General features: G+C 39.5%; 1 protein-coding gene and 1 pseudogene across 2 annotated transcripts in view; both read right to left on the bottom strand.

Moving 5' to 3' along the window:
• Positions 1 to 3,205: 3,205 nt before the first annotated feature.
• On the bottom strand, positions 3,206 to 13,673 carry LOC308244089 (oxygen-dependent coproporphyrinogen-III oxidase, mitochondrial-like; annotated as a pseudogene). The gene is made up of 2 exons: positions 13,628 to 13,673; positions 3,206 to 5,681 (listed from the first exon to the last, which is right to left on the bottom strand). The product of its transcript is annotated as an oxygen-dependent coproporphyrinogen-III oxidase, mitochondrial-like (transcript).
• A 10,360-nt stretch (positions 13,674 to 24,033) lies between these two features.
• The window catches only part of ITM2B (integral membrane protein 2B), a 32,052-nt gene continuing 28,596 nt past the window's right edge, over positions 24,034 to 27,489 (bottom strand). The window contains exons 4-6 of the mRNA XM_080661752.1: positions 26,430 to 26,540; positions 25,828 to 25,978; positions 24,034 to 24,797 (exon numbers count right to left, since the gene is read on the bottom strand). Of these exons, the coding sequence (XP_080517878.1) occupies positions 24,712 to 24,797; positions 25,828 to 25,978; positions 26,430 to 26,540 (348 nt within the window). The 3' untranslated portion in view covers positions 24,034 to 24,711. The remainder of the gene's footprint in view (positions 24,798 to 25,827; positions 25,979 to 26,429; positions 26,541 to 27,489) is intronic.

The following is a 27,489-nucleotide window of genomic DNA, read 5'->3' as shown; positions in this document are numbered from 1 at the left end:
ACTTATTTATTGAGTATGTCTAAGTATTAGGTAGATCTGCTATACCTTTCAACTTCTGGTGCAGGACAATGTCAGATGCTATTTGTAACTGAGTACCCTCTTTGGAGCTATCAGCAATCTACAGCTTGTGACTTCCTCTACTGGGGCTGGGTACCTTTGGAAAGGACTAAAATGTGCACCAAGGTTTGCTTTTCCTAGCCCCAGACCCAGAAGGGGATCAAGCAAAGACTCAAAGCCTCCAGAAATCCACCTCTGTCTGCAGTCTGATTGTTGTTCAGTCTTGATTAGCCTCAGGCTATTGACTGCAGAGTGCGGTGAGAGGTTTTACAACAGGGTGGGGCAATTGCTTCCCCTCCAGGCAAAAGCTGCCTGTATGGTAAAGGTCTTCCAGAGAAAGATGGCCTCTGCAATATGAGGAAATGACTTAGCACAGGAAACTGGCTGCCTTCTGAGTTCTAACCCAAGAGTTCCTAACCCTGGATTCTGCTTACACAGCTCTAGTCCACTCTGTCATTCCTCTGCCAGATCCCACAGTGAGTGGCTGCACACGGAATTTTGTGTGTTGGCCCTTTAAGAGGCTGCCTGCATTCCTGCAGTCTCTCCCTGGCTGACAGCAACCCTGCTGCTTTTCACAGCCAGATGTTATGTGAACATCCCTCTCAGTTCTGCTGCTCTGGGCTGCTGGGTTTAGCACCTCAAGAGTTCTCAGTGGGAATTCCCCTCAGCTGAGATATCCCTCTGGAACTTCAGCTGCTGTCTGTGGAAGCTCAGCCAAACCTTTCACGGCTCCACACTTCCTACCATTCTCTCTGCAGTCTCCACTTTTTGTCCTTTGTTATCAGAGTTCTCTCCAGCTAGGTGATTATTCAGGATGGTTTTTCTGTTTTTTAGTTGTAATTCCAGTTTGGTCCTGGGACAGTATTAGCGTAGCTTCCACTTACTCTGCTGCCATTTTGGAATTTTCTAGCCTATTTTTAATATATAAACACTAAGTTAAGGTAATTAATTAGCTGCTAATGATAAGTTTTCCTATGCAGAATTTTTCTAATAAATAAGTGTTGAGAGAATGAAAAATTAGAATATCACTTTTTTGTAACCCTTGTGAATGAACAAATCCACTCAAGTAATTATTGTTCAGTGGTAGTTAACATTGCGACAACAGAAAGAAAAAAAAATCTCAGCTATTATGTGCTTCTTGATGTGCCTATATAACCTATGAAATATTGAGCCAGAATCTAATCATGCCTTTAAAGCTAACTACCAGTTTACAGGAAATTCAGGGAAGGGAAAAGGGGAACTGTTGAATGAAAACAACAGCCTACATCAACAAAACTCATTTGCAAGACAAACAACCCATTTTTTTCAACAAGAAAAAAATTTGCAAGGAAAAATTAGAAGGGAGGAGAGAGACAAAGAAGAAAGGAAGGAATCTATAGATTAAAAGAGATTTAAAGCTAACCTTGCAAAGATTAACATCAAGTGTTGGTGAGGATGTGAAGCACTGAGATCTCTCATACACAGTTGGTAGGAGTCAAAATCAAAGGAATAACTTTTCAATCATCTAGTAAAGTTGAAGGAACATATCCCATGACCCAGGAATTCTAATCCAAAGTATTTACCCTATTTAAATCTTTGTGCTTGAGTACCAGGAGACATGGAAGCATATGCTCTAGAGCAGATGTATTCCACAAATTAAAATCCCCAAATTAATAACAATTAAATTCCACAATTAAGTGAATTTGTAAAAACCTGCTGATTACTCATACAATAAAATACTATGCAATAGTACAATAAATTAACTACAGCTCAGTGTAACATGAATGCCACTCGAAAACATTGCTGGTAAAAGTAGCCAGACATCAAAAACACAATGTATGGATTCATTTCTATAAATTTCAGTAACAGATAAAATCAAGCAATGGTGTCCATGGATGTATATTTATGTAGAGAAATTTTAAAGAAAAGCAAAAAGTGAATTACCATAAAAGTAGAGGCAGAATTACCTTTGAAAAGGAGAACTGCAGTTGAGAAGAGTTATGCAGGGACTCCAGAAGCTAGCAATGTTTTATTTCTTGACCCGATGTGGGTTTACTTTATATAAAAAAATTAAACTGTTCATTTTGTTTAATATATTTTTCTATATGTGTTGTAGTTTGCAATAAAGAGTATTAAAATGTCAAAAACTGCAGAAAAAAAATCTAACCTTAAAAAAAAGACAGATTAAAGAGTCATACTTTACACGCTATATGAAAATTAACTGAAAGTTGATAAAAGACCTAAACATAAGAGCTAAAACTATAAAACTCTTAAAAGAAAAGATAGGAAAAGTGCTTCGTGACATTAGATTTGGCAATGATATCTTGAATATGACACCAAAAGTACAGGCAACAAAAGTAAAAATAGGTGAATTGGACTACATCAAAATTTAAAACTTTTGTATATCAAAAGACACAATGAACAGAGCCAAAATATAACCCATGAAATGGGAGAAAATATTTTCAAATCACATATATGATAAAGGGTTAATATTCATAATATACTAGAGGCCTGGTGCACAAAATTCATGCACAAGGTGGGGGTGTCCCTCAGCCCGGCCTGCACCCTCTCCAATCTGAGACCCCTCAGGGGATGTATGACTGCTGGTTTAGGCCCGAAACGGCAGTCAGACATCCCTCTCACAATCTGGGACCACTGGCTCCTAACCACTTGCCTGCCTGCCTGCCTGATTGCCCCTAACCGCTTCTGCCTGCCAGCCTGATTGCCCCCTAACTGCTCCCTTGCCGGCCCGATCGCCCCCAACTGCCCTCCCCTGCCAGCCCAATCGCTCCCAACTGCCCTCCCCTGCCACGACCCACCTCCTCCTCTGGGACCCGCCTCTTCCACATGAGGCAGCGGAGACGCCAGGACCAGCCTCCTCTGTGCCACGTGGAGCCATGGGACTCCCAGGCCTCACTGCATGGAGTGGCTGCTGGGCCCTGCCTCTGCTGTACACGTGGCCGTCTTGTGGTGGCCATCTTTGTGGCGGCCATCTTTGTGGCGGCCATCTTGTGGCGGCCATCTTGTGGCGGCCATCTTGTGGCGGCCATCTTGTGGCGGCCATCTTGTGACAACCCCGTGTGCGAGGGTGCGAGGATGCGAGGACCACCTAGGCTTTTATTAGTATAGATAAAGAACTAAAAATTAAGAACAATAAACAAATGACCTGATTTATTTATTTTATTTTTTTCCATAATAAAATTTAATCAGCAGATCTGTTGTAAGACAATTAAAGAATTCATACATTTTCCAGCCCTAAAGAGTCACACACAGTCACATACATTCAACATGTTCCAAGATAATGCTTAATAGTATGTAGGAAGATAATATTCCTTACAAACTTCAATATATTATGAATTAAAAAAAACACATTCATATTATGTGAACAAAGAAGCCATTTTAAGAATTTTGTGAATTTCTCTTAAAAGCAAATATGAGTTATAGAATCTCTCATTTAAAGAGGACAATTTCAACCAGTCTATCTTACAAGAAAAAATATTTATAAAATGCCTACATGCTTCTCACACTCATAACATTTATGTTTACTTTAATTAAAGAAGGGTGTTATTCATAACATCCCCAGGATTTTTTTTTAAATTTCCATATAGAACTATCTGGAATAGAAAATTCTAAATATCAGAATCTATGGTTATAAACTTTCACATTCAAAAGTGCAGATAACAAATTCTAGTTCTACAAAAATAAAAATTACAACTTAGATGTCCCTTTTTGAAATAATAGTGATGGAGAGTTAACAACCACAGGTAATCACTGAATTGTAACACATGTTGAGATTAAGAAAATTTCAAGGGTTCCTAAATATCTATCATTATGTAAAAATGAGCATTTTAAAACATTATTTCTACAGCAAGATACAGACATACAAATACAAATATTATGACTAAAAAAACTTCAATAACAACAAAGCAAAACTTTTACCTTCATTTCAGGTTGCTTTCAAAAATTACTGATAAGCTCAATCTCATTGAATTAATGAAAACAAATTTATCCCACAACAGGTTTTTTTTGGCAGAAACTAAAATTTTTAAGAAATATAAGAAATAAAAATAACATGAGAAGTTCTCCTGATACAAACTATAATATTTAGATTCCCTTAACTCAATACAGGAAACCCAATGTCATATTTTGTAAACTAGTCATATAAAATGATTCTAAAAGTATAAATGAGATTTATATCAACCAATGGACTTGTGGTCACTTCCTCACCCATCACTGACAGCATCCAATGGGAACCTATGGTGCCAGGAAGGCAGGCTCCAGAATGAAGGTTTGGGGCTCAAGACACACGTGACTAACTGCCACAGGGTGCCAACGGTGCTGGCCAGTGGAATGGGAGCACACGTTCTGTGTCCCCAAACTCCAGGACGGCTGCTTCGCCTCTGTCAATGCACCCAATCCCTTGGATGGCGAAGAACTTCCAGAATTTCTGCTTCTTTGGAGTTCGCTGAGGGTGAATGCATGTACTCCCATCGAGCAGTCAGAGGTAAAGACATCAAGATGCTTTCGATCCTGGAACCCGGAGTGAAGAGGCCAAGCTGTACCCCGATCATACAGCAGGTTAAATTCCACAAACTGTCCCCTCCTGAGCTGCTGCCACAGCTTCTCCTGAGGGGTGAATGAGTCATCACAGTGCTTTTTCACAAGGGGAATATAAGCAGGAACGACAGCCTGGGCACAGCTCTGCACAAACTGAAACACCTCCTCCTTGGATGGAGAGTCAAGGTCATCAAACAAGATACCCCCGATGCCCCTCCGCTCCCCACGATGGGCTATATAAAAGTAATCGTCACACCATTTTTTTAAATTTAGGGTAGAGATCTGGGCCGTGCCGGTCACAAGCCTCCTTTAGAGTTCTGTGAAAATGGACGGCATCCTCTTGGTTCAAGTACGTGGGAGTAAGGTCACTTCCCCCACCAAACCACCAATGCTTGTTACCATTGGCTTCTTTTACTTCCAAGTATCTGTGGTTGAAATGGATGGTAGGAGCATGAGGATTCTTGGGGTGGATAACGGAGCTCACACCCATAGCAGAAAATGACAATTTACCATCTTTAGTCTTCAGATTTTTTCCTCTATTTCTCATTTGCTTTGCTGCTTCCTCAGAAAGATGTCCATGAACGACAGAAATGCTCCCCCAGCCTTTTCAAAAACATGCCCATCTTGAAGTACACAGCGGATGCCCCCACCTCCTTCCTTCCTCTCCCACCGGTCCACAGAGAAGCCGGCTCCCCCATCCACCTGGGCCAGGGCCTGGCACACCTGGGCCTGGGCCTGCAGGATCAGCAGCTCCATCTTGGTCTTCATGTCGCCCGGCCTCCTTCGCAGCTCGCGCAGGTCGGTCACGGGCAAGGCCATGAAGCCCCTGCAGCGGCGGGCCAGCTCGTCCTCCTCCTCCCCCGGCCTCCCGGGCGAGGGGCTCCGCGCCCCCGGCTCTTGGACACCATCTCCGCCCGCGCCACGTGCCCAAAGGCGGCGGCGGCTAGCCCTGCCAGCCCCACCAGCGCCGCGGCCAGCCCGGTCCCACGCCGGGGGGCCGACCCCCGCCGCCGCGCCGAGCCCCAGACCGCGACTCTGCTCCACGCCGGCGGTGCCAGAGGGCCGGCAGATGCATCCGGCGCTGCCGCCTGATTTATTATTTTTTTAAAGGGCAAAGGACTTCAATGGAAATTTCTCCAAAGGAAATATATAAATGGAGAACAAGCACCTGAAAAGATGCTCATCATTAGCCATTAGAGAAATGCACATCAAAACCACAATGAGATACCACCCCTACACCTATTAGGATGATTACTATTAAGAAACAAAACAAAATAAAAACTAGAAAATAAGTGTTTGCAAAGATGTGGGAATATTGGAACTCTTTATGCACTGTTGGTGGGAATGTGAAATAGTGTAGCCATTAAGAAAACGAGCATGGTGGTTCTTAAAAAGAAAAAATAAACACCCACAAGAATTGAATTACCGTATGATCTAGTCATTCCACATCTGGATATATATCCAAAATAACTGAAAGCAAGGTCTCAAAAAGATATTTGTACCCTCATGTTAAGAGAAGGAGTATGCACAATAGCCAAGAGGTGGAACCAATCCAAGTATACATCAATAGATAAAGAAAATGTGGTATAAATATACAATAGAATATTATTCAGCCTTAAAAGGAATAGAAGTATAACACATGCGACAACATGGATGAATCTTGAGAACATTATGCTAAGTACAATAAGCCAGTCACAAAAAGACAAAGCCTGTCTGATTGCACTTACATGAGGTGCCTAGAGTAGTCAAATTCATAGAGACAGAAAGTAGAATAGTGATTCCCAAGCACCTAGAGAATGGGGGAGTGGGGAGTTGTTTAATGGATATAGGGTTCAGTTTTGCAAGATGAAGAGTTTCGGAGATAGATGGTGTTGATAATTGTACAACAATGTCAATGTACTTAACACTACTGAACTGTACACTTATAAATAGTGAAGACAGTAAATTTTAAGTTATGTATATTGTACCACAATTAAAAATACCAAGTTTTTAATTTAAAATGATTTAAGAAATAGTCAATTACAATACATGAATCTTATCTGAATATTGACTCAAAACATACAGACTTAAAAGAACACAAAAATATTTATGAGACAGTTCAGGAAATTTTAATATGTATGTTTAATTAAATTATTATGGGCTTTCTTTTTGTTGTGATATGGTATTGCAGGTGTCGTTTTTAAAATAATGAGTTCCTGTCTTTTAGAGATAAATAGTATATTTATAGATTCAATGATTTGATATCTGGAATTTGCTTGAGTAGACTGGCTATGAGCTGATTGATAATTATTGAAGTTACTTGGTGGTTACATCAGAGTTCCTTTTCCCTCATTATGTATTTCAACGTGAATGGTATCTGATATTATTCTTTACTACTGGATATTCAAATAGAAATGATACTACATTTATCCCAATTTATTTTCAGCCCACAATGACATTCTTGTTTTCAACTTTGTCTAGCAAATCTGTTGCCTTCTTCCAAGAACCATGGAACTAAGTAGTTCTCTGCATTACAATTGCTTAGAAGCCAGAAAAAAATAGCTATATACCACATGGTACCACCAGTCCCTGTACACAGTCCAGAAATATCATTAGAAAATAGGTAACTAATGCCCATGTCTGTCTGCTGAAGGACAGCCTGTAAGTCTGAAAGTGTCAAAAAATGGTGGACTGATTATTGCCCTGCAAACAGGACAGCACTGGAGACACTGAGACTGATTTTTTTAGGTTAAATTTATCCATGAAGGAAACAGAGAGGCAATGTTTATACAAAATAGTAAGAAACAGGATGCTAAATACATCATCCAACTGCTTCAAACCATTGTCCAAAGAGCTAGTTACTGAATAAACAATTAGCTATTTCCTATTATTTATTTCTTTTATATTTGCATTTTAAAGTGTAGCATGATAAAACAATTTTGCCTAAATTTCCTCTAATGAATTTTACATATTTGTACTTTTCTATATTTAAGTATTTCTATAAGTGTGATCAGTAAGATTATAAACAAGCTTATCAAACTTCTACCTTTGTTTTGGAATTAAAGTATTGAATGGCTCTAAAAGGCACATTTATTTAAACTTTCCTACAGAGGATTAAAGAAACTCTAGAAAAATATAATTACAGTTTTATTTAAAATGTGTTTTCTCCTTTCTGCAGTCCCTATTTGTACCCTCGCCCTCAGCTTTCAGAATAGTAGGCAATCATTTCTGGCACATGCTTTACAACTGTAGGACTTTATTCTGAATCTGATAAAACCAGTATCCACCTTAAGTGTAATGAAAAGATTGTTTAAACATTTCCTTCTGTTCATAGAGGGAAATTTTTTCCAAAATGGGTTAAATTAACACAATGGCAATATGTAAAACTGAAGGTCAAACATAATTGAATTCAAGTCATGTCTCGATATCTAAGTTGTTGAGTAACCTGAGGAAAGTCACTGAACCAACTGGAGCTTTGGACTCTGTTATATATTGAGAATGTTCCAGAAGATGATCTTTAAGACACCTTCCACTTCTAAAATTCTGTGCTTCTTGGAATTAACTCATGCAATTAAAAATTGGTATGACAGCCCTAACCGGTTTGGCTCAGTGGATAGAGCATTGGCCTGTGGACTGAAGGGTCCCAGGTTTGATTCCGGTCAAGGGCATGTACCTTGGTAGCAGGCACATCCCCAGTAGGGGGTGTGCAGGAGGCAGCTGATTGATGTTTCTCTCTCATTGATGTTTCTAACTCTCTACCCCTCTCCCTCTTCTCTGTAAAAAATCAATAAAATATATTTTTAAAAAATTGGTATGACACAAGATTTATAAATAACCCAAATCCCAATCTCTTCCACCACAGATTTCTATATACTTTTCCATTCTTTCACCTACTTTAAGTTAAAGACCCTAAACTGCCAGTACCACAAAAAAAGATAAACCGTAAAAAATGTAGTAGAGCCCAGCCAGTGTGGCTCAGTGGTTGAGCATCAACCTATGAACCAGGCAGTCATAGTTTGATTCCCAGTCAGGGCACATGCCCAGGTTGTGGGCTGGATCCCCAGTGTGGGGCGTGCAGGAGACAGCGATCAATGACTCTCTCTCATCACTGATGTTTCTATTTCTCTCTCCCTCTCTAAAATCAATAAAAAAATATATTTTTAAAATGTAGGAGAATATAGAAAATATGCAACTTTTTTTTAACCTCTGAAAAATGGAGGTTACTGTTCCCATATACCTGAGTTTGCCTTGCTAAATATCAAATAAAATCTCTCAAGCATTTTAAGCAAGTACTAAGTTTTTTCATGCCATCAAGTACATTTTTTGTACTTGTTGTTCATCAAGTACATTCTTAACTGCCTAGATAGAATGGTCATGTTTGATATCAATACCACAAAATTCAGGAAAGAAATGAATGTTAGGACTTTGGATTTGGAATCAAAAGACTTCAAGATTCTTTGAATTCAGACTTAAATACACCAAAAGGTCTAAATTTCAATTTCCTCTTTTATAAAATGGGAATATAATACCTCCCTGACAAGGTCATTTTGAAGATTACTAAAAAAAAAGATGTAAAAGTAACAGCTACATAGCAAATGCTCAAGCTGTATTTTCTCCCTCATTCCCTTCCTTCCTTCTTTCCAGAATCAAAAAGGCATCCCAAAATATTTGCACCTCAAAAAGGACTTATTTGGATTATATTTAAAAGGGAAGTATAGTCCAATAAGGGAGAGAAAGAAAAAGTTTCAAGATTAATCAACCAAAATAGAAAAAAAAACTAGAAAGGCAGATACCAAATGTAAATAGTAGTTAGTCATCTTTGGATTGTGGCAATACACTTCCTTCTTATTTTCTTCTTTATTTCAATCTATATTTTCTAATTTTCCCACAACGAACATATTATATTCATAATTAAGAATTTTAAATAAAATTATACAAACCTACCTGAATCCATTAATCAGCTGACTATCATTTCCTATTGATGTGATTCAATAAAAGATTATAGCACAGCCACTGCAGTATTCTTGCCTAAATAAATCACCTGAATTAAATCCTTCCTCCAGATCTATCAGTTTACAAAATAAAATATAGGGGATATGGGCACATTTAATATAACACCCTGGAATCTCAATCAGAAAAATCCAAAATTTGGGAAATTCAATAGGACACATGACCCAACTTTTTAAAACATAAATGTAATGGAGAGGAAATTATAGATTAAAATGGACTTAAGGGCTATAGCAACCAAATGCAAAGTGTGGACCTTGCTTAAATCTCAATTCAAACAAATCCTATATAATAAAGAGGTAATATACAAATTGACCCTCACGCCCTCGCACAAGTTGGCTGCCCCCATGTAGTCAAAGATGGCCGCCACAAGATGGCCGGCAGGGGAGGGTAGCTGGGGGTGACAAGACCGGCAGGGGAGGGCAGTTAGGGGTGACCAGGCCTGCAGGGGAGGGCAGTTGGGGGTGACCAGGCCTGCAGGGGAGGGCAGTTGGGGGTGACCAGGCCTGCAGGGGAAGGCTGTTGGGGGTGACCAGGCCTGCAGGGGAGGGCAGTTGGGGGCAACCAGGCCGGCAAGGGAGGGCAGTTGGGGGCAACCAGGCCTGCAGGGGAGGGCAGTTGGGGGAGACCAGGCTGGCAGGGGAGGGCAGTAGGGAGGACCAGGCCTGCAGGGGAGGGCAGTTGGGGGGGACCAGGCCTGCAGGAGAGAGCAGTTAGGGGTGATTGGGCTGGCAGGGGAGGGCAGTTGGGGGGGACCAGGCCTGCAGGGAGGGCTGTCGGGGGTGACCAGGTTGGCAGGAAAGGGCAGTTGGGGGAGATCAGGCCTGCAGGGGAGGGCAGTTGGGGGCAACCAGGCCTACAGGGGAGGGCAGCTGGGGGCAATTCGGCTGGCGGGGGAGGGCAGTTGGGGGCAATCGGGCCGGTAGGGGAGCAGTTAGGCGTTGATCAGGCTGGCAGTGGAGTGGTAAGGGGTGATCAGGCTGGCAGGCAGGCAAGCGGTTAGGAGCCAGAAGTCTTGGATTGTGAGAGGGATGTCCGACTGCCAGTTTAGGCCCGATCCCCCATATAGGCGAATGCAAGAGAACCAAGAGAGCACGTCCTGAGCACCAAGAGTCCCAAAATCACAAGAGATCAAACTCCTTTGGTCAGGGGATTATATATTCCAAATCTTCAAGCGCTTGCAGTGGCCACGTCCATTCTGGCCAACCATCTCTGTCCCCATGTGAGATTGACAGGCAAATAAATTTCTTCTGTATGTCACCCCAACTTTTCTGGGCATGTGTCTACCTTTTCTATGTGGTTCCCTCCCCCACTGTTTTGAAGGAAACATTCCTATAATGTCTGGCCTTCCCTTTGCTCCTTTTCTGTTATTAATAATTAATTACAATTATAATTATTATATAATACTTGAGAGTTGCTTTAAAATTCTTCAGCACAAATAAAACTAATAAAATAGGAGGGAATAGATGAAATGAGAAAGATGAAATATTGCTAATTGATAAAACTGAGTGATGGTCTCAAGAGAGCCACTAATGTTTCTACTTTTGTGTTTATGTTAGAAAATTTCCATAACGAAAAGTCAAAGATGCATATGATCTTTAAAAAACAAAGAGGTAGTGGTTGGTGGGCAAATGTGTCTCTTCTGTTTCTGCTCTCTCCTTGCTGTACTCTCTGCCTGGTCCTCTGTTCTGATCACAAACCGTGAGACCATACAATCTGTACATCTAAGAATGGCTATGTGGGTTAATAATATTGAAAATGGTGTTTCAAAGTCATTGCCAAGAGATCTGGGATTTTAAACAATGATTGCAGGAAGGCCATGGCTTCTGGGTAAGGTATGACTCACAGAAGGGACCTTCCATTTTCTGGCTATTTGTAACATACAAAATACCAACTTAAGCCCTGCTGGTTTGGCTCAGTGGATACAGCATCGGCCTGTGGACAGAAGGGTCCCGGGTTCAATTCTGGTTGAGGGCACATGCCTGGGTTGCGGGCTCGATCCCCAGTAGGGGGCATGCAGGAGGCAGCCAATCAATGAGTCTCTCTTATCATTGATGTTTCTCTCTCCCTCTTCCTTCCTCTCTGAAATCAATGAAAATATATTTTTTTTTAAAAAAATACAAAGTCTCTAATTGGTAGGAGTTGATGTAACATGAGATCACCTATGGCCTTGTAATCAGTCCATTGTAAGAACTTTGGTTTTTATTCTGAATAAAAATATTGAGATTTGAGCAGGGGAGTGACATGATGTCACTGAGATTTAGAAATGATCACTCTATCTGCTCTGTTTAGAATAGGTTCTAGGGGCCAATACAGAAGCAGAAAGACCAGTTAGGTTATTGGACTAATCCAAGCAAGAGATGATAACACCTTTGATTAGAATGTTAGCAACAGAGAGAGAAGTAGCTGAATTCCTGATAATCTGTATTTTGAAGGTAGAGTGCACCAGATTTGCTGATGAATTTGATGTGAGGTTTATGAAAAAGAGGAATCTACGAGAACTTCACAATTTCAGCCTGAGAAACTGAGAAAAAAAAAAAAGAGAGAGAGAGAGAGAGAGAGTTAAAGAAACCATGGGAGGCTTAGGTTTGAAGAGAAAATCAAGATTGGCTTTGAATATGTTAAATCTGATCTGCCTGCTGGACAAGAAAAATGGGGATTTGAGAAGATAGCCACATATACCTTATGGAGAATTTAAATGAGAAGGCATCCAAACTGTAGAAGTTTATTTGAAGAGGTAAGTTATATATCTAGCTTGGTCTTCAATTCTAAAACAATAAGAAATTAAAATGTGTAAGTTATTTTTATTGTTTAAGTTATGATTATAAATCTAATCACAGTTAAATTATTAAACAAAGATTTTTTTAATGAACTGTCCACAAAACATTGTACATGAATGTTCATAGCAACTTCATGCATAGTAGCCAAATATTAGAAACAACCAAAATATCCACATGCAGGAGAAATGATAAACAAATTGTGATATATTTAAAAAGTGATGTATTACTCAGCAATTGCAAAGAAAGGAATTCATGCAACAACACGGAAGAAGAATGGCAGAAATGTTGAGAGAAAAAAGCCAGACTAAAATATTACACACTGTATGATTCCATTCAAGCAGAATTCAAGAACAGCCCCAAACTAATATATGGTCATAGAAACCAAAAAGTATTTGCAATAGAGGGAGGAGGTGTTGATTGGAAAGGGACACAAGAAAATGTTCTGGGGTGATGAAAATGTTCCAATGATAGTTAACGTGGATGTATAAACATGTCAAAATTCATTGAATTGAATATTTATGTGCATTTTATTGCAAGTAAATTCTATCTTAAATACACAACAAAACATGAGCCACCACTGAAAGAATAATATACAGGAAAATCTCTGCTAAAAGTAATTAATCTAATTGAGCACAAAGTTTAGCTCCAGGTTTCCTGGCAACCAAGGCAAAAGGGAAACAAATTATTTAGTTCTATTATCTAATATCAGTATATATTAGGAGAGAAAATATTTTAACACTAAATTTAAGAATATTTAGATAAGAAACACTAGATATTAGGTAACATTTTCACTAGCACTTTCATTAAAGTTGAAGGAACATTTTTATCTTCTACAAAAAAGAAACTTCAACTTTTATAAAGATTGAAGGCTCATTCTTATTTTTATCACTCTTCAACCAAAGCTAAGAGTCATGGTTCTATGAAGGCATTTCTGTGGGGAGCTAAATGAAGGCATTCAAGGAGCTTACTAGAGTGTCAACTAGCTAGAGGAATAGAGAATTCTCACATTTCACAGGCTCACCTTTCTTGGACATTTCAGCCGGGTTTGTGACAGGAGTTGGATATCAGATAATGAGGGGTTTACTAAAGTGTAATGTTCCCTGGAGTTGATTAAAACTAGATAGGTGGGGTTTAGCTACGAAACGTGTATTTAACTAATGGTTTTGTTATAAGAAATGCTCTAAGAAACTGCCATATTCATGCCCAAATGGAAAACCATGCCTGGCTCTACTTAGTTGGGAGGTGAAAGGGAGGGTGGTAATGGATACCTTGATCCCTGGCATTATGGAAACTCAGATCTGAGTCTCCTTCCATGCTTCCCAGCAAGGGTATAAATGACAAATTATAACAGAGCAACACATTTTTGTGGGTGCAGGACTTCCTACTTTTGAGGCAATTAGCATCCTTGGCCGCACCCACTAAATACAAATTCTTGTGACAACCAAAATATTCACCCTACATTTTAAAACTTATTACCATGCCTTTGTTAATCACTCAGCCTTAAAAGAATGTTGTTACCCTTTTGAATGTGGAAGAGCAACCAACTAGTCCAAACTTCCACTCTATAAAGCATGCCAGAAGACATGAGATATATCAGTCATTCACTTCTGTGATATCAAAAAATCTTTAATATTGCTCCCATAGAACATTTTATTTAGAATTGTGCTACATCTGCACCATTGTCTGCCAGGATGAAATAGTCTCCAAGTAGAACCCTCACCAGCTGAATGAGTTGATCCACAAAATGTAGTTCATTCAACAAATATTCATTGAATTGTCTATTCAAATGCTGAAGATTTTCTGCTAAAAAATACTTTGGTTTTAATGAAGTTTATGTTGAACTTTTTTTTTCTATCTACAGTTGACCAAGAAGTTATTCATTCAATGTTAAGATCTATTATATGCCAAGTGGAAAGGACACAGTGGTAAGTGTTATTAACAGTCTAGTGCAGCAGAAAAATTTTCAACTTTTTCATCTCATGGCAAACATAAACTAATTATAAAATTCTGCAGCACACCAAAAAATATTTTTGCCTGACAAAAAAATAGGTATAATTTTGATTCATTCACACAGGATGGCTATTGATGTGTTGGCTTGTTGTCATTTTTTTTTTTTTAATTTGACAATCTAAGAGAAAAGAGGTCACTGACCCTGACCAGTTATCCCATGTTTCAAAAAATATTGAAGCACACCCGTTGAAAATCACTAGTCTAGTGGAAGGTTTCAGGGAGACAGATAATAGAGTTATGATGTCCTCTATGAGGAAACTTTTAATCTGAAGGATGAGTAAGAATTAACTATATGCGTTTTTTGTGCAGATGGGGTAAGGGGAGAAAGAAAACTGTTTCAGGAGGGCCACCAGCTTATATGAAGGCCAAAACACAAAGAAGAGGATAGGATAAAAACAGAAAAGTATTGAAAGTCTACTGAGAGAAGAATGTTAGAGCTTGGAAGGAATTTAGATTTTTTTCCTAAGTGCAACAGAATGCCATCATAGAATTTTGTAAAAGAAAGACATAATTAGATTTCTATTTAAGGCAATTTACTCAGACTCAGAGTGAATAAATTTTAGGAGAAAGCTAGCGTAGATTTTGGAAGAGACATCCAGACAACTGGTTGGGAAATGTTATATTATCCAGAATAGAGACAAGATGTTACAGGGAGGAATGATTCAGTCAATTATGAGCTCCAACTAGGTGCTGGGTACTCTATTAAGGATACTGAGGAATCTAATGGGGGAAATAAATTGATCAAACAAGCAACAATGATCCTATCTAATAAAAGAGTAATATGCAAATTAACATCACTCTGCTACACCCACACGCCATGCCCACCAGCCAATCAGGTGAGAGTATGCAAATTAACCCAACCAAGGTGCCTGTGGCCATGGAGCAAGCAGGAGGCTTGGGTTTTCCCAGCAATGGAGGAAGCCAAGCTTTCTGCACACTCTGGCCGGCCTAGGCCTCCACTCAAGGCTACAAAGTTTCAATTATAGAAGATAAATAAATCCCAACAAAAGTGGCTGTGGCCACGGAGCAAGCATGAGGCTTGGCTCCACTCAAGACTACAAAGTTTCAATTATAGAAGATAAATAAATCCCAGATACCAGGGCCTCCACTTGGGCCACTGGGGGGCATGGCTGGCCTGCAAACCACCACAGACCCCCTCACCCAGGCTGCCCCATGCCCCAAGGGAACCCCCACCCTGATCCGGGACACACTTCAGGGCAAACCAGCTGGCCCCCACCCATGCACCAGGCCTCTATCCTCCTATCTAATAAAAGAGTAATATGCAAACTGACCATCACTCCAACACACAAGATGGCTGCCCCCATGTGGTCAAAGATAGTTGCCCCCATGTGGACACAAGATGGCTGCCACAAGATGGCCAGCAGGGGAGGGCAGTTGGGAGGGACCAGGCCTACAAGGGAGGGCAGTTGGGGGTGAACAAGCCTGCAGGGGAGGGCAGTTAGGGGTGACCAGGCCGGCAGAGGAGCGAAGTTGGGGGCGACCGGGCCTGCAGGGAAGGGCAGTTAGGGATGACCAGGCCTGCAGGGAAGGGCAGTTAGGGGTGACCAGGCCTGCAGGGGAGGGCAGTTAGGGGCAAACAGGCTGGCAGGGGGGCAGTTAGGCATCAATCAGGCTGGCAGGGGAGTGGTTAGGGGATGATCAGGCTGGCAGGCAGAAGCAGTTAGGGGCAATCAGGAAGGCAGGCAGGCGAGCAGTTGGGAGCCAGCAGTCCTGGATTGTGAGAGGGATGTCTGACTGCCCGTTTAGGCCCGATCTTACTGAAATCGGGCCTAAATGGGCAGTTGGACATCCCTCGAGGGCTCCCAGATTGGAGAGGGTGCAGGCTGGGCTGAGGGACACACACCCTCCCACCCCCGTACATGAATTTCGTGCACCGGGCCTCTAGTAAAATATAAAACTTTAATTATATTCAATACCACGAAGGGGAAATGCTATGAAACTGTGAAACAAGAGAACCTTTCCTAATGCTTCAGGAAACGTTTCCCTTGAGGAAGGGAAAGCTGAACTAAATTCTGAAGGTTGACTAGAAGCTATCTAAAAGGGCATAATGGAGAATGGATGGAGGGAGAACAGGATTTACCATAAAACTGTAATATAGCAAGTGTGGCAGGATGCAAAGAGAAAAGTGATTAAGATGAGTTTGGCAAGGTGGTTTAGTCTTAAGTAGTTTAGTCTTTATCCTAAGAGCCAGGAGAAGCCCTGAAAATATTTTAATAGGAGATGTGATAAAGAAAACATCAAATTCATGTTTTGAAAAGATTATTGACAGTAAGTGTGAAGGACTGTAGGGGTGGAGAAGTGGATATTGTAAAATGGGTTAAGCCATGATTGCTTAAGATCAGAAGATGGCCCGGCCTGTGTGGCTCCGTGGTTGAGCGTCGACCTATGAACCAGGAGGTCACAGTTCGATTCCTGGCCAGGGCACATGCCCGGGGTTGCGGGCTCGATCCCTAGTGTGGGGCGATCAGTGATTCTCTCTCCTTGTGGGGGTTTCTATCCCCCCCCCCCCCCCACCGCTCCCTTCCTCTCTGAAATCAATAAAAATATTAAAAAAAAAAAAAAAGATCAGAAGATGCTGGGAGGTAGAGGACATGGTGACTGTGAAGAGTATTTCTGGTTCTGTCTTCCTAAACATAATCCTATCACCTGACCAGAGAAAGGCATTTATCTTTTTATTCACTAGGTCAAGAACCAAGTCATCTAAAATTTACATTGAACTGTTAACAGTGGTCTACCTTGGAGAACGGGACTGAAGAGAATGGTAGAAAGAGGGAAGCTATTCATTTTTTATCATCAACTATTTGACTTTTATAAAATGTAAATATGTTTAAAATATGAATATAGAAATGCCATCAAATTATTTAAAAATGTGAGGAGAGAGCTAGGATTGTCTTATCTTATGTCATTTAGAATGACTTGGATATTGAGCACTCAAGGGCCCTCCCCCACCCATTTTGCTTCTCATGAGTAATCTGAAATAGGTTGGAAGAATTAAGAGTAGAATCCACAGAAAATACTTCAAAAAAATCTTTTGATTCATATTTTCTCAGATCAAAGTCTAACAATGATCAATACTAAGAGAGTTGAGACTAAACATACTTCTTCCTCATGTTACACATTGAGAAAGACCCAGAGAGAAAGATGGATGCATTGACTTTGGAAGAAATATTCAGCAAACTGAGAGCTCTGTAGTTTTGTGGAGAGGAGGGGTTGTCCGTTTTATAAACAGATACACATGAAGTCCTTATCTAGAAAACTAAGTCTCAAAGAGTTAAACATGAAAGGATTGGTGTCCAACACCGAGTAGGATTTGTTTAATTATGGGCAATACTCCACTAGGCAGAAGAGGGGGGTATCTAGTGAACTATTAAATGTGCACTTATAGCAGAATCTTACAGATTCAGCCAGCATTAACTCATAACGGCATTCAAATGCGGAATTGGGATCTTTTAATTTACATTATTAAACTGCCTTTGAGTTTGTCTTCTGTAGTCCCACTTCTGCTATGAGATAAATACCATTTAGAACAGTGTGGAGGTTTTTGTTTTTTTATTTTATGAGTTTTGTTTGTTTGCATCCCACTTACTAATATGGATGTGAAGACTCTAAAAAACAGAAAAAAAGTTGCATTAAAAATTAAGATCAGTGTTTCTTGCTAAAAGAGAGCAGTGAGTTCACAAAAAGCATTAATTGACCACAACTGTGCAGAGCCGCACAAAGCACTTTCACATCCATTATTTTATTTTCTGCCACTTTTTTGAGACAAAGATTCTCACTCATGCCATGATCAGAATCCTAACAACTTGTGCCAAGATTTTAATCTTCTGACAGGGATAGAATGTTGCTGGAAAGGAGTTGGATGATAGTTCACTTAGGTAAGTACATACATACACAAGATACATACACATTCCTGGTTTGATGCCTTATGGAACTCAAGAACAGGGGAGTATAGCTGAGTTTCCACAACCCACCAGGAAACTGAGCAGTCCTCTCTGCCTGCCTGATTCTTATCTTTTCATTCTTGTCCTCTGGAGTCTGTGGTTTTTCCAAGCCCATGGCCACACCAAGACTGCACTCTTAGGCATGGCACATGAATTCCAAGGGTATACTCCAGAACCTCAGTTGAAGTTCCAAAATTCCTGGGAGATATCTGACGGACAAAACTTGGGTGAGAGGAGTACCTCTATTCGACTGACTCTTAATAAGAGAAATTGTCTAAATAGTGATGGAAATGAAGAAAAATCATGGGTAGCACAGTAGACCAATCGGTCAAATCAATGATTGTAAATGTTTTGAATAAGTGTTTTATAAGATTATACTAAAACCTGGAAAAAATCAATATACATTAAAGCTTAATAATTCAAGGGTGCTGGGGAAAGATGTCCATGCTAGCCAGGTAGGTAGAAAAGTAATCCAAATGGCAGGCTGGTAGGTGGGATAGGAGGATAAAATTCTAGCTGAAAATGTCAAAAGAATCAAAAACCTGTTTCTAGTAATTTAAGGACTCCAGAAAAAAAGACCTGTGTATATTAACAGGGGTTAGTAACAACAAAACAAACACCAGTATGCAAAACAGAGAACTGAAGAGAAAGAGCTCTGATGAATGGAATCAAAGATATCTCCCATGAAGACCAGTAAAATAGACATGAAAATAGTTAAACAAAGATGCATAGAGAATCAATCTAGGAGGTCCAATAGACTAATAGAAACTCCTGAAAGAATGAATGGGAGAAATTATTGAGGAAATAACATTTCATAAGCTGTAAAAATGAAGATTGATGAGGAACATCATTATGAAGTATGAGAACACAGGCATAACAATCTCAAAAAATTCTAGAATGAAAAAATGGGTCTTATACATATTCAGTCTAGAAATTTCCCATATTCAGACTGGAAGTCTGAATTGTCATCTAAATACCAAGAAAACACTTTTTTTTTTCTTTTTTAAAAAAATATATTTTATTGATTTTTTACAGAGAGGAAGGAAGAGGGATAGAGAGTTAGAAACATCAATGAGAGAGAAACATCGATCAGCTGCCTCCTGCACACCCCCTACTGGGGATGTGGCTGCAGTCAAGGTACATGCCCTTGACCGGAATCGAACCTGGGACCCTTGAGTCCGCAGGCCGACGCTCTATCCACTGAACCAAACTGATTAGGGCAAGAAAACACTTTCTTAAGAAGCCAACTGAAAATGTATGCCCTGGCGGGTGTGGGTCAGTGGTTGGAGCGTTGACCAGTGCACCAGAAGGTTGCAGGTTCGATTCCTGGTCAGGGCACATACCTAGGGTTTGATCCCCGGTCAGGGTGTATTTGGGAGGCAACAGATTGATGTTTCTCTCTCACATTGATGTTCCTCTCTCTTCTCCCTTCCTCCCTCAATAAAAAAAAAAAAAAAAAAAATGTATACCAATCCCCCCTCCACCCCCCCACACACATGAAAACACCTGGGGTCAAAATGACACACTGGACAAGCTACAAAAGCTTTCCGTTCAGAGTGAAGCAGGACTGAGAGCTCTAAGGGAGGTCTACAAAGAGAATTGGTATGTTTCAGTATTGGGAAAGAAAAAAAACTGATGAATAAGTACTCAATCTAATAGAGATTTAAATTTTTATGATTAAATTTATTAAGATTATAAAAAAAGGTAATTAGCCTAAAAATGGAGTACCACAGTACCCTTTTTTAGCTTTGAGCTGAATATTGTCATGGTAATATAAATTCTGATGTCTGACTGAACTAAAATTTGCCCTGTAACTATACTGGGAGTATGAGATCAGGACCTATTTGTATGTGTATGTACATGTGTGTAAAGAGAAATGAATATGTAAGGAATAAAAACCCTATTTGACTTAATAGAAGATAAATGATGTTTTAAAAGAGATACACTGTTTTCAAACATAAGGAGATTAGAAGTTGCCACTCTGCCCTAACAAGTAAAACGCTGAACCAACTGAAAAATCAACAACTCTTCTTGGACCCATAAGAGAAGGGCAGACCTGGGGGCAAATGGCTCAGAAAGACAGTCAGAGTACAGGGAGTCACCCCTTATGGAAGCAGAGACTCGCAGGAGCAGAAACTTTCAAATTACAAAGAAGATAAAAATTAAATTAGAAATCCTAAAAGAAGGCAGAGGGAAAAAAACCACCTTACCTAAGAGCAGTGGTGGGGAATGCCTGGCCCGAGGGCCATATAAGGCCCATGAAATCATTTGGTCTGGCCCCGCCAAGGTATTAGGAATGAGTCAATTAAATGCAGTTGATAATATTGTATGGCCTGTGAATGATGTTATAAATATCCAAATGGCCCTTGGCAGAAAAAGGTTCCCCCACCTCCTGCTATACAGGCAGAAAAATAAGAATTACATTCAACTTCTCCAAAACCATGCAAGCAAGAAGAGAGTGGACTGAAATCTGAAGTGTTAATTTAAAAACTCACCAACCTAGAATTCTGTATCCTGCAAAATTATCCTTCAAAAGCAAAGGGGGAAAAGGAAAAATATGTAATACTTTAAACAATTAAAAAAAAAAAAAAAGCAAAGGAAAAATACTTACACTTCCCAGATAAAACACGAAGAGCAACAATGTATTAAATTATGTATATATTTTGTGTATACACCATAAGCTTGTATATGTGTGTATTGAGTGATAGCAATGATACAAGGGACAGAAGGAAGTAATTAGGATTATTTTGTTATAAGGTACACTACCCATGAAGTGGTTAGTGTAAATTGGAAGTGGACTTGGATTAGTTGAAGCTATATATTGTGAACTCTAGGAAAACCACTAAAAAAAAATATTGTTTATTTTAATCCTCACCTGAGGATATGTTTTCATTGATTTCAGAGAACGAGAAAGGGAAAGAGAAACATCGATGTGGGAAACATCAATCAACTGCCTCCTGACCATGCCCTGGGGATTGAACCAGCAACTCAGGTATGTGCCCTAATGGGGAATCAAACCCACAACCTTTTGGTGTATGGGATGATGTTCCAACCACCAGGCTAGGGTACAAAAAGTTTTTTTTGAAAGTATAATTGATATACTAAGAAAAGAGAAAAAATAGAATCATATAAAATGCTTGATTAAAACCACAAAAGGCAGAAAAAGAGCAAAAGACAAAAATGGGAATAAAAAATAAGGGCAATAAATAGAAAACGGTAATATGGTAGACAAGAATCCAACTATATCAATAATTACTTTCAATGTCAATGTTCTAAATGCACCAATTAAGACAGATTGTCAGAGTGACTCAAAACACAACCTAACTACATGTTGTCTATAAGAAACCCACTTTAAATATAAAGACAACAAATAGAAAAAATCAAGTGTACATACCAAAATAACGACAAACCTCAAAAAACAAGTGAGCTGATGGTAGGAAATACACAACTTCTTTTTTCCTTGTCTTTTTCCAAATCTACCAAGAGCGTGTTGCTATTACAGTAATACTAGAGGCCCTGTACATGAAACTTGTGCACTGGAGAGGGGGTCCCTCAGCCCGGCCTGCACCCTCTTGCAGTCCGGGAGCCATCAGTCAGACATCCTTAGCGCTGCCGCAGAGGCAGGGGAGACTCCCGCCACCGCTGCGGCACTCACCAGCCAGCCCGTGAGCCCAGCTCAGGGCTTCTGGCTGAGCAACGATCCCTCCGTGGGAGCGCACTGACCACCAGGGGGCAGCTCCTGCATTGAGTGTCTGCCCCCTGGTGGTCAGTGCACATCACAGCAACCAGTCGTTCTGCTGTTCGGTCGATTTGCATATTAGCCTTTTATTATATAGGACTAGAGGCCCAGTGCATGAATTTGTGCACCGGTGGAGTCCCTTGGCCTGGCCTGCGGGGATGGGGCTGAAACTGGCTCTCTGACATCTCCCAGAGGGTTCCAGATTGCGAGAGGGCACAAGCCAGGTCAAGGGACTCCACCGGTGCACAATTGGGACTGGGGAGGGACCACGGGAGGTTGGCTGGTCAGGGAGGGACTACGGGAGGGCTCCAGGGCATGTCCGGCCCATCTTACCCAGTCCCGATTGGCCGGACCCCAGCAGCAAGCTAATCTACCAGTTGAAGCGTCTGCCCCCTGGTGGTCAGTGCACGTCATAGCGACTGGTCGAATGAAAGTTGGAAATTTAGCATATTAGGCTTTTATTATATAGGATAACATAGGTTATTAAAAACACTCAAAATCTTCCTGTGATTTTTTCTGGGTGACCTTTCTTTTCTAGTTAATTTTATCATTCATTCATTCATCTGTAATGTCCATTTGTGGCAATGACAGTGCTATGTGCTCAGCACATCATTTGGATTTTCTTCCTAACACATGACTACGCTTTCCCATCTCCCTTACCATTGGCTGAGAATGGTTTGGCTGAGTACTGGCCAATGGAAATGGAAAGTGATGTATGCCTGCCAGGCCTGACCATCAAACCCCTGCAGAATCTACTATTCTAGCTCGTCTCCTCCCATGGCAAGTTTGGAGATTTAAAGCTGGCACTGTCACAAAGTGGAGAAGTCTGGATCCCTGGGAACGTGGAGCCTGCCACACTGGAATATTATGAAGCTGCTGAGATGTTGCAATTGTTATAGCAGTTCATGTATCCTAATATAGCATTACTATTATCAGTAGGAAAGAGAAACGAAAATGCTCCTTCCAAAATACAAACCTTTAATAGTGGGCCCATTACCTACTGAAGTCCTCAGATGGCATGCATTAAGTGCATGACATGGTCCCATGTACTTCACAATCAAAAAATCTCACTGTCCCTCCTAAATGCTCCCTAAACTCTTGGATCTGTTCTTCCCCATTAGAGTACTGATCACAGCTGTATTGTAATTAGTTTGTTATTCATCAGTCCCTTTCACTAGTTTGTGAGTGTCCAATGAGGCAGCAGGGGTCTTCTTTAGAGATGTATCTTCAAAGCTTAATGCTTCGTGCTGAGTATATAAAGGATGCTCAGAATGAATTAATGTGCTCTTAAATGTTCATAGCTTCCTAAAATACCATGAAATTTTAGAGCCTGGAAGGTAGGGAAAAGCATTTTTCATTTTATCAAAACATTCTCTTCTAAAATGAATTCTCAACCCCTGAATAACTGACTGGCTGGCCTAAAGCTCTTACATTACTGAAATGAAACCAAGAGCCAAGAAGCAAATAACATCCTTTTGAACTAGAATTGGTTTCTAGGCCAAATCCTCTATGGGTTTGTGAAGCTTTAAAAATTCTGACTTCCTAAATTCAGAAATGATTTTTTTCGTCCTGAAAATCTGCAACAAAATTATTCTTAGGTATTTTAAATGGTGGTGGATTCTGAATTATTTCACATAGGAAGCAACCTTAGAGATTTAAAAATCATCACTATAATTCAAAGCATTCCACTTGTGAGGAGACAGTATCAGAAAAGCTCTGTATTTTATGCTACTTGGAAATTTTAGGTTTAGTAAGAGCTCTTCCATTAAATACAAAAGAATTATTTTAAAATGTATTAAACAGCAACTTTCAAGGTTCAGTCTTAGGTATTACTTTAATAGTACTAATGAAGTATATAGTTATTTTAAAAGCTTATTTTAAAAAATCTATTTTACTCACTGCATATAGAGAACTAGATTTTTTTAAAAATAGTTTCTTCCTTTACATGGAATATATCTTAAGATACAAAGAACCAAATTGCTTTTGTTTTTATTATATGGGAAAAACAACACACAGGCCTTTAGTCAAATAATTTTGTGATATTTATGTTCCATTGCACATATATGAGTTATACAAATTAGTAACACAAGTTATTTCTCAAATTCCAAACATTTTCTAAAATATTATTACAGCAGATGCCTACGATATTAAAACACTGAGGTGGAAATTATACTCTAAAGAGTTAAATATGACACTGAAAATACTGCATATTTTAATTAGAGAAAAATTAAATTGTGTGCTTAAATGCTCTAACAACTAAGTAGCAGGGCAACTAACCACTACAAATAAGTCACAATGGTCCATTTTTATGTATGCATTTATATGACTATCCTTTAGATAATCACTCCTCTGAAAATGCATAGTTAAAACATAAAATCTCTCTATCTAAGATATATGGTGAAGTGTATTATGATTTATGACTTTATACAACTACTAATTCAAAGATAAAAGACACCACACTTGGAAAGAAGAAAATATTTTTAAAAGGAAATGGTTTTAATTGAATTAATGAGATGAAAAGATAGTGAAGCCCTGTTTGCTACTTACATGAAAGAAGATTTTAAAAAATAATCACTGCACAAAATACAAAGAGTATGGTTATGCTGTGAGATTAAGTTTTTCTCCATGTTTTACTGAATGTTCAAGAACAAATTAAAGTTTCCACGCCAAATTTGTTTTCAAAATGCCGAATTGTGATACAATTGCTGACTTCACGTTTCTGAATACCTGTTTGGAAGGGAAAAGTTGTTAAATTTTTGGTTCTTTAGTCATAAATATTCACATTAATCCACATAGTTATTAGACATATGAAAATATTCTACTCTATATTCCATTCTATAGCTTGATTTTTTAACATTAAAGAAAATAATTTTCTCTCTTTTCTGAACTAAATGTCTTAACAGATCTTAGTAACAATAATAATGCCATATGTATAACTTAGAAATATATCTTAACTGTGGTGGTGATTTGTTGAAACTTCAGACTTAAGAGAGAGAATCTCATTATATGCATAATCTGACCTTAAAGAAAAATTATGAACCATTAAGATAATTTAAAAATGTAAGAAATCAAGCAGCAGATTTCAGGTGACTGACTCATCAGGTGAAGTAAGTAAAAATGCTAACCAAAGCCAGGAAAGCACTTTTACTGGGTGCCGCAGTTCCAAAGAAATCACACCTTAGTATTTGAATGTCACTTCTTGCTTTCCCACAGCTCTGCCACATGTACTTTCATTTTATTTTTATAATGATCTTGAAAGGAAATGGGGAGGTACTGTTATCCTTATTTTTTAGGTGAGAAAACAAAGGTTCAATGATTTGGCAAAGCTATATTAGTTGTGTCAATGCTCTTAATTCTTCAGCCAAAATCCTTTGTATTAACCTGACTGTGATTATCTTCAACAAGATCCAAAAGAAAAACAATGTGCTTAGAATCCAGATGCCTGAGCATACACCTGAACAGCTTCTCTAGACACCCTTTGCCGTGTGGCTGTACCAAATAGGATGGAACATTGGCCTGGATGACTACATGGAAAGAAACTTTCCAGCAGCTGAAGGCAATGAGATTTCACATTCACCTATTCTCTCTCTCTAAAAAGAGTGGATTTAGAGTTAAGATGATTCTTCAGAAATCTACAAATATTATATAGTGATTGAACAGAGTTCTATTTCTCATTCATGGCAAACATATTAAATCTAGCTTAACACAATGAAGTGAAACAAAAAACTTTTCTGCCAGCACTTTAAAAAGTTATTACCTTTAATGGTATCTCTGCGTTGCAGTTTATAAGTTTCCTTGTCATGGCACAGTCGATAAATAAAGAAACCCAGGTGGTCAATGTTTTCAATGCGGTCAGTGATAACCATGTGTTCGTGAATTAGATATGACTGAGGCAAATAGGTTCCAGCCTACATTTGGAAAAAAATAAATTACGTGAATTATCTCAAGGCTTACACTGAACAGACAAGGAAAATAAACAAAACTCTTACAGATTATAGTTGGAACAGAGGCTGTCAAACTACTGCCCACCATCTGTTTTTATAAAGTTTTATTGAAAAACAGTCATGCCCACTTGTTTACATATTGTCCATGGCATCAGAATTGAGTAGTTGTAACAGATTTTATTTCTTAAAAGCCTTCTATTTATTCTCTGGCCCTTGAAAACTTAAGCATAATTTTAAAAGTTACATATTTAGTTTCAAAATTAGAAGAAAAAAATAAACAAGAAAAAAACCATGAGTCCTAGTTCCTCACAGCTATATTTCAGTAAAATGGGCTCCTTTAGGGCTAGTTTCTCAATAAGAAATTCCAAGATGCTATAGCAGTAGCATTAATAAGAAATATTTCAAAATTGTATACCTTTATGTTAATAAGTAACTCCAGTAGGTTTCTGGGTGGCATAACAATGGAAGTGTTCAGAGGAATCACATAGCACTTATCCAGGTTAAGATCTAAATAGGCGGTGAGTTTCTGGGAAGAAAAAGATACATTTTTTGTTAGATTAATATTTATAACTCAGGCAACAAGCTGGACTTTTAAGAATAATTTATACCATTAAAATGGGTTGGCTTTAGAATATGTAAATCACGTGTACTTCAATAAGTCAAGATTTTGCTGGGATAAGAATGGAAGTAGTAATGGGAGAAGAAAAATTATTGCTATTAAGAAATAAAATTCTTTAAAAATTTTTTATCTATCTATTTATTGATTTTAGAGAGAGAAAGAGAGGAAAGAACAGAGAGAAAGAAACATCAATTTGTTGTTCCACTTAGTTATGCATTCATAGGTTGATTCTTGTATGTGCCCTGACTTGGGATTGAACCGAAACCTTGGAGTATGAGGACAACACTCTAACCAACAGAACAACCTGGCCAGGTTGGAAATAAAATTCTTATCAGGGGTTTGTTTCTATAATAAGCTATTAAAATTAACAGCAAATAACCTATAATCTGATTAAGAGATTTAGTTAGTTCCATTATTTACAAGCCCTAATGCCCTCCAAGGCATCCATCAATTGCAGATAAAAATGAACTTCTCTCTTATGCATCTAGAATAGTATCCTATCCTATATAATAAAAGGCTAATATGCAAATAGACCGAACAGTGGAACAACCGAACAACCGGTCGCTATGATGTGTGCTGAACACCAGGGAACATGGTGGGCATTGGCAGCAGGCGACAGAGTGTGGAACATGGCAGGTGTTGGCTGCGGCAGGATGGTGGATCAGGTGAACGGGGGCACCAGACCAAGGTGGGAGGCACCAGTCACTGTCATCAGGGCGAGCCTCTGGTGGCTACTGAAAATTCTTTGCTCCGGTGCGCTGGAGTCCCGCCAGGCACTTGCACCTGCTGCTGGCGCCAGGGCTGCCGGCACTAGCACCGATCGACCCTCAGGGCTTCTCCCCCTCCCCCTGCTCCT

The sequence above is a fragment of the Plecotus auritus genome, assembly GCF_963455305.1.
Source record: "Plecotus auritus genome assembly, chromosome: 3".
Lineage (NCBI taxonomy): Eukaryota > Metazoa > Chordata > Mammalia > Chiroptera > Vespertilionidae > Plecotus > Plecotus auritus.
Note: the sequence above shows the minus strand (reverse complement) of the source record. Positions and strands in the feature narration are given on the sequence as shown.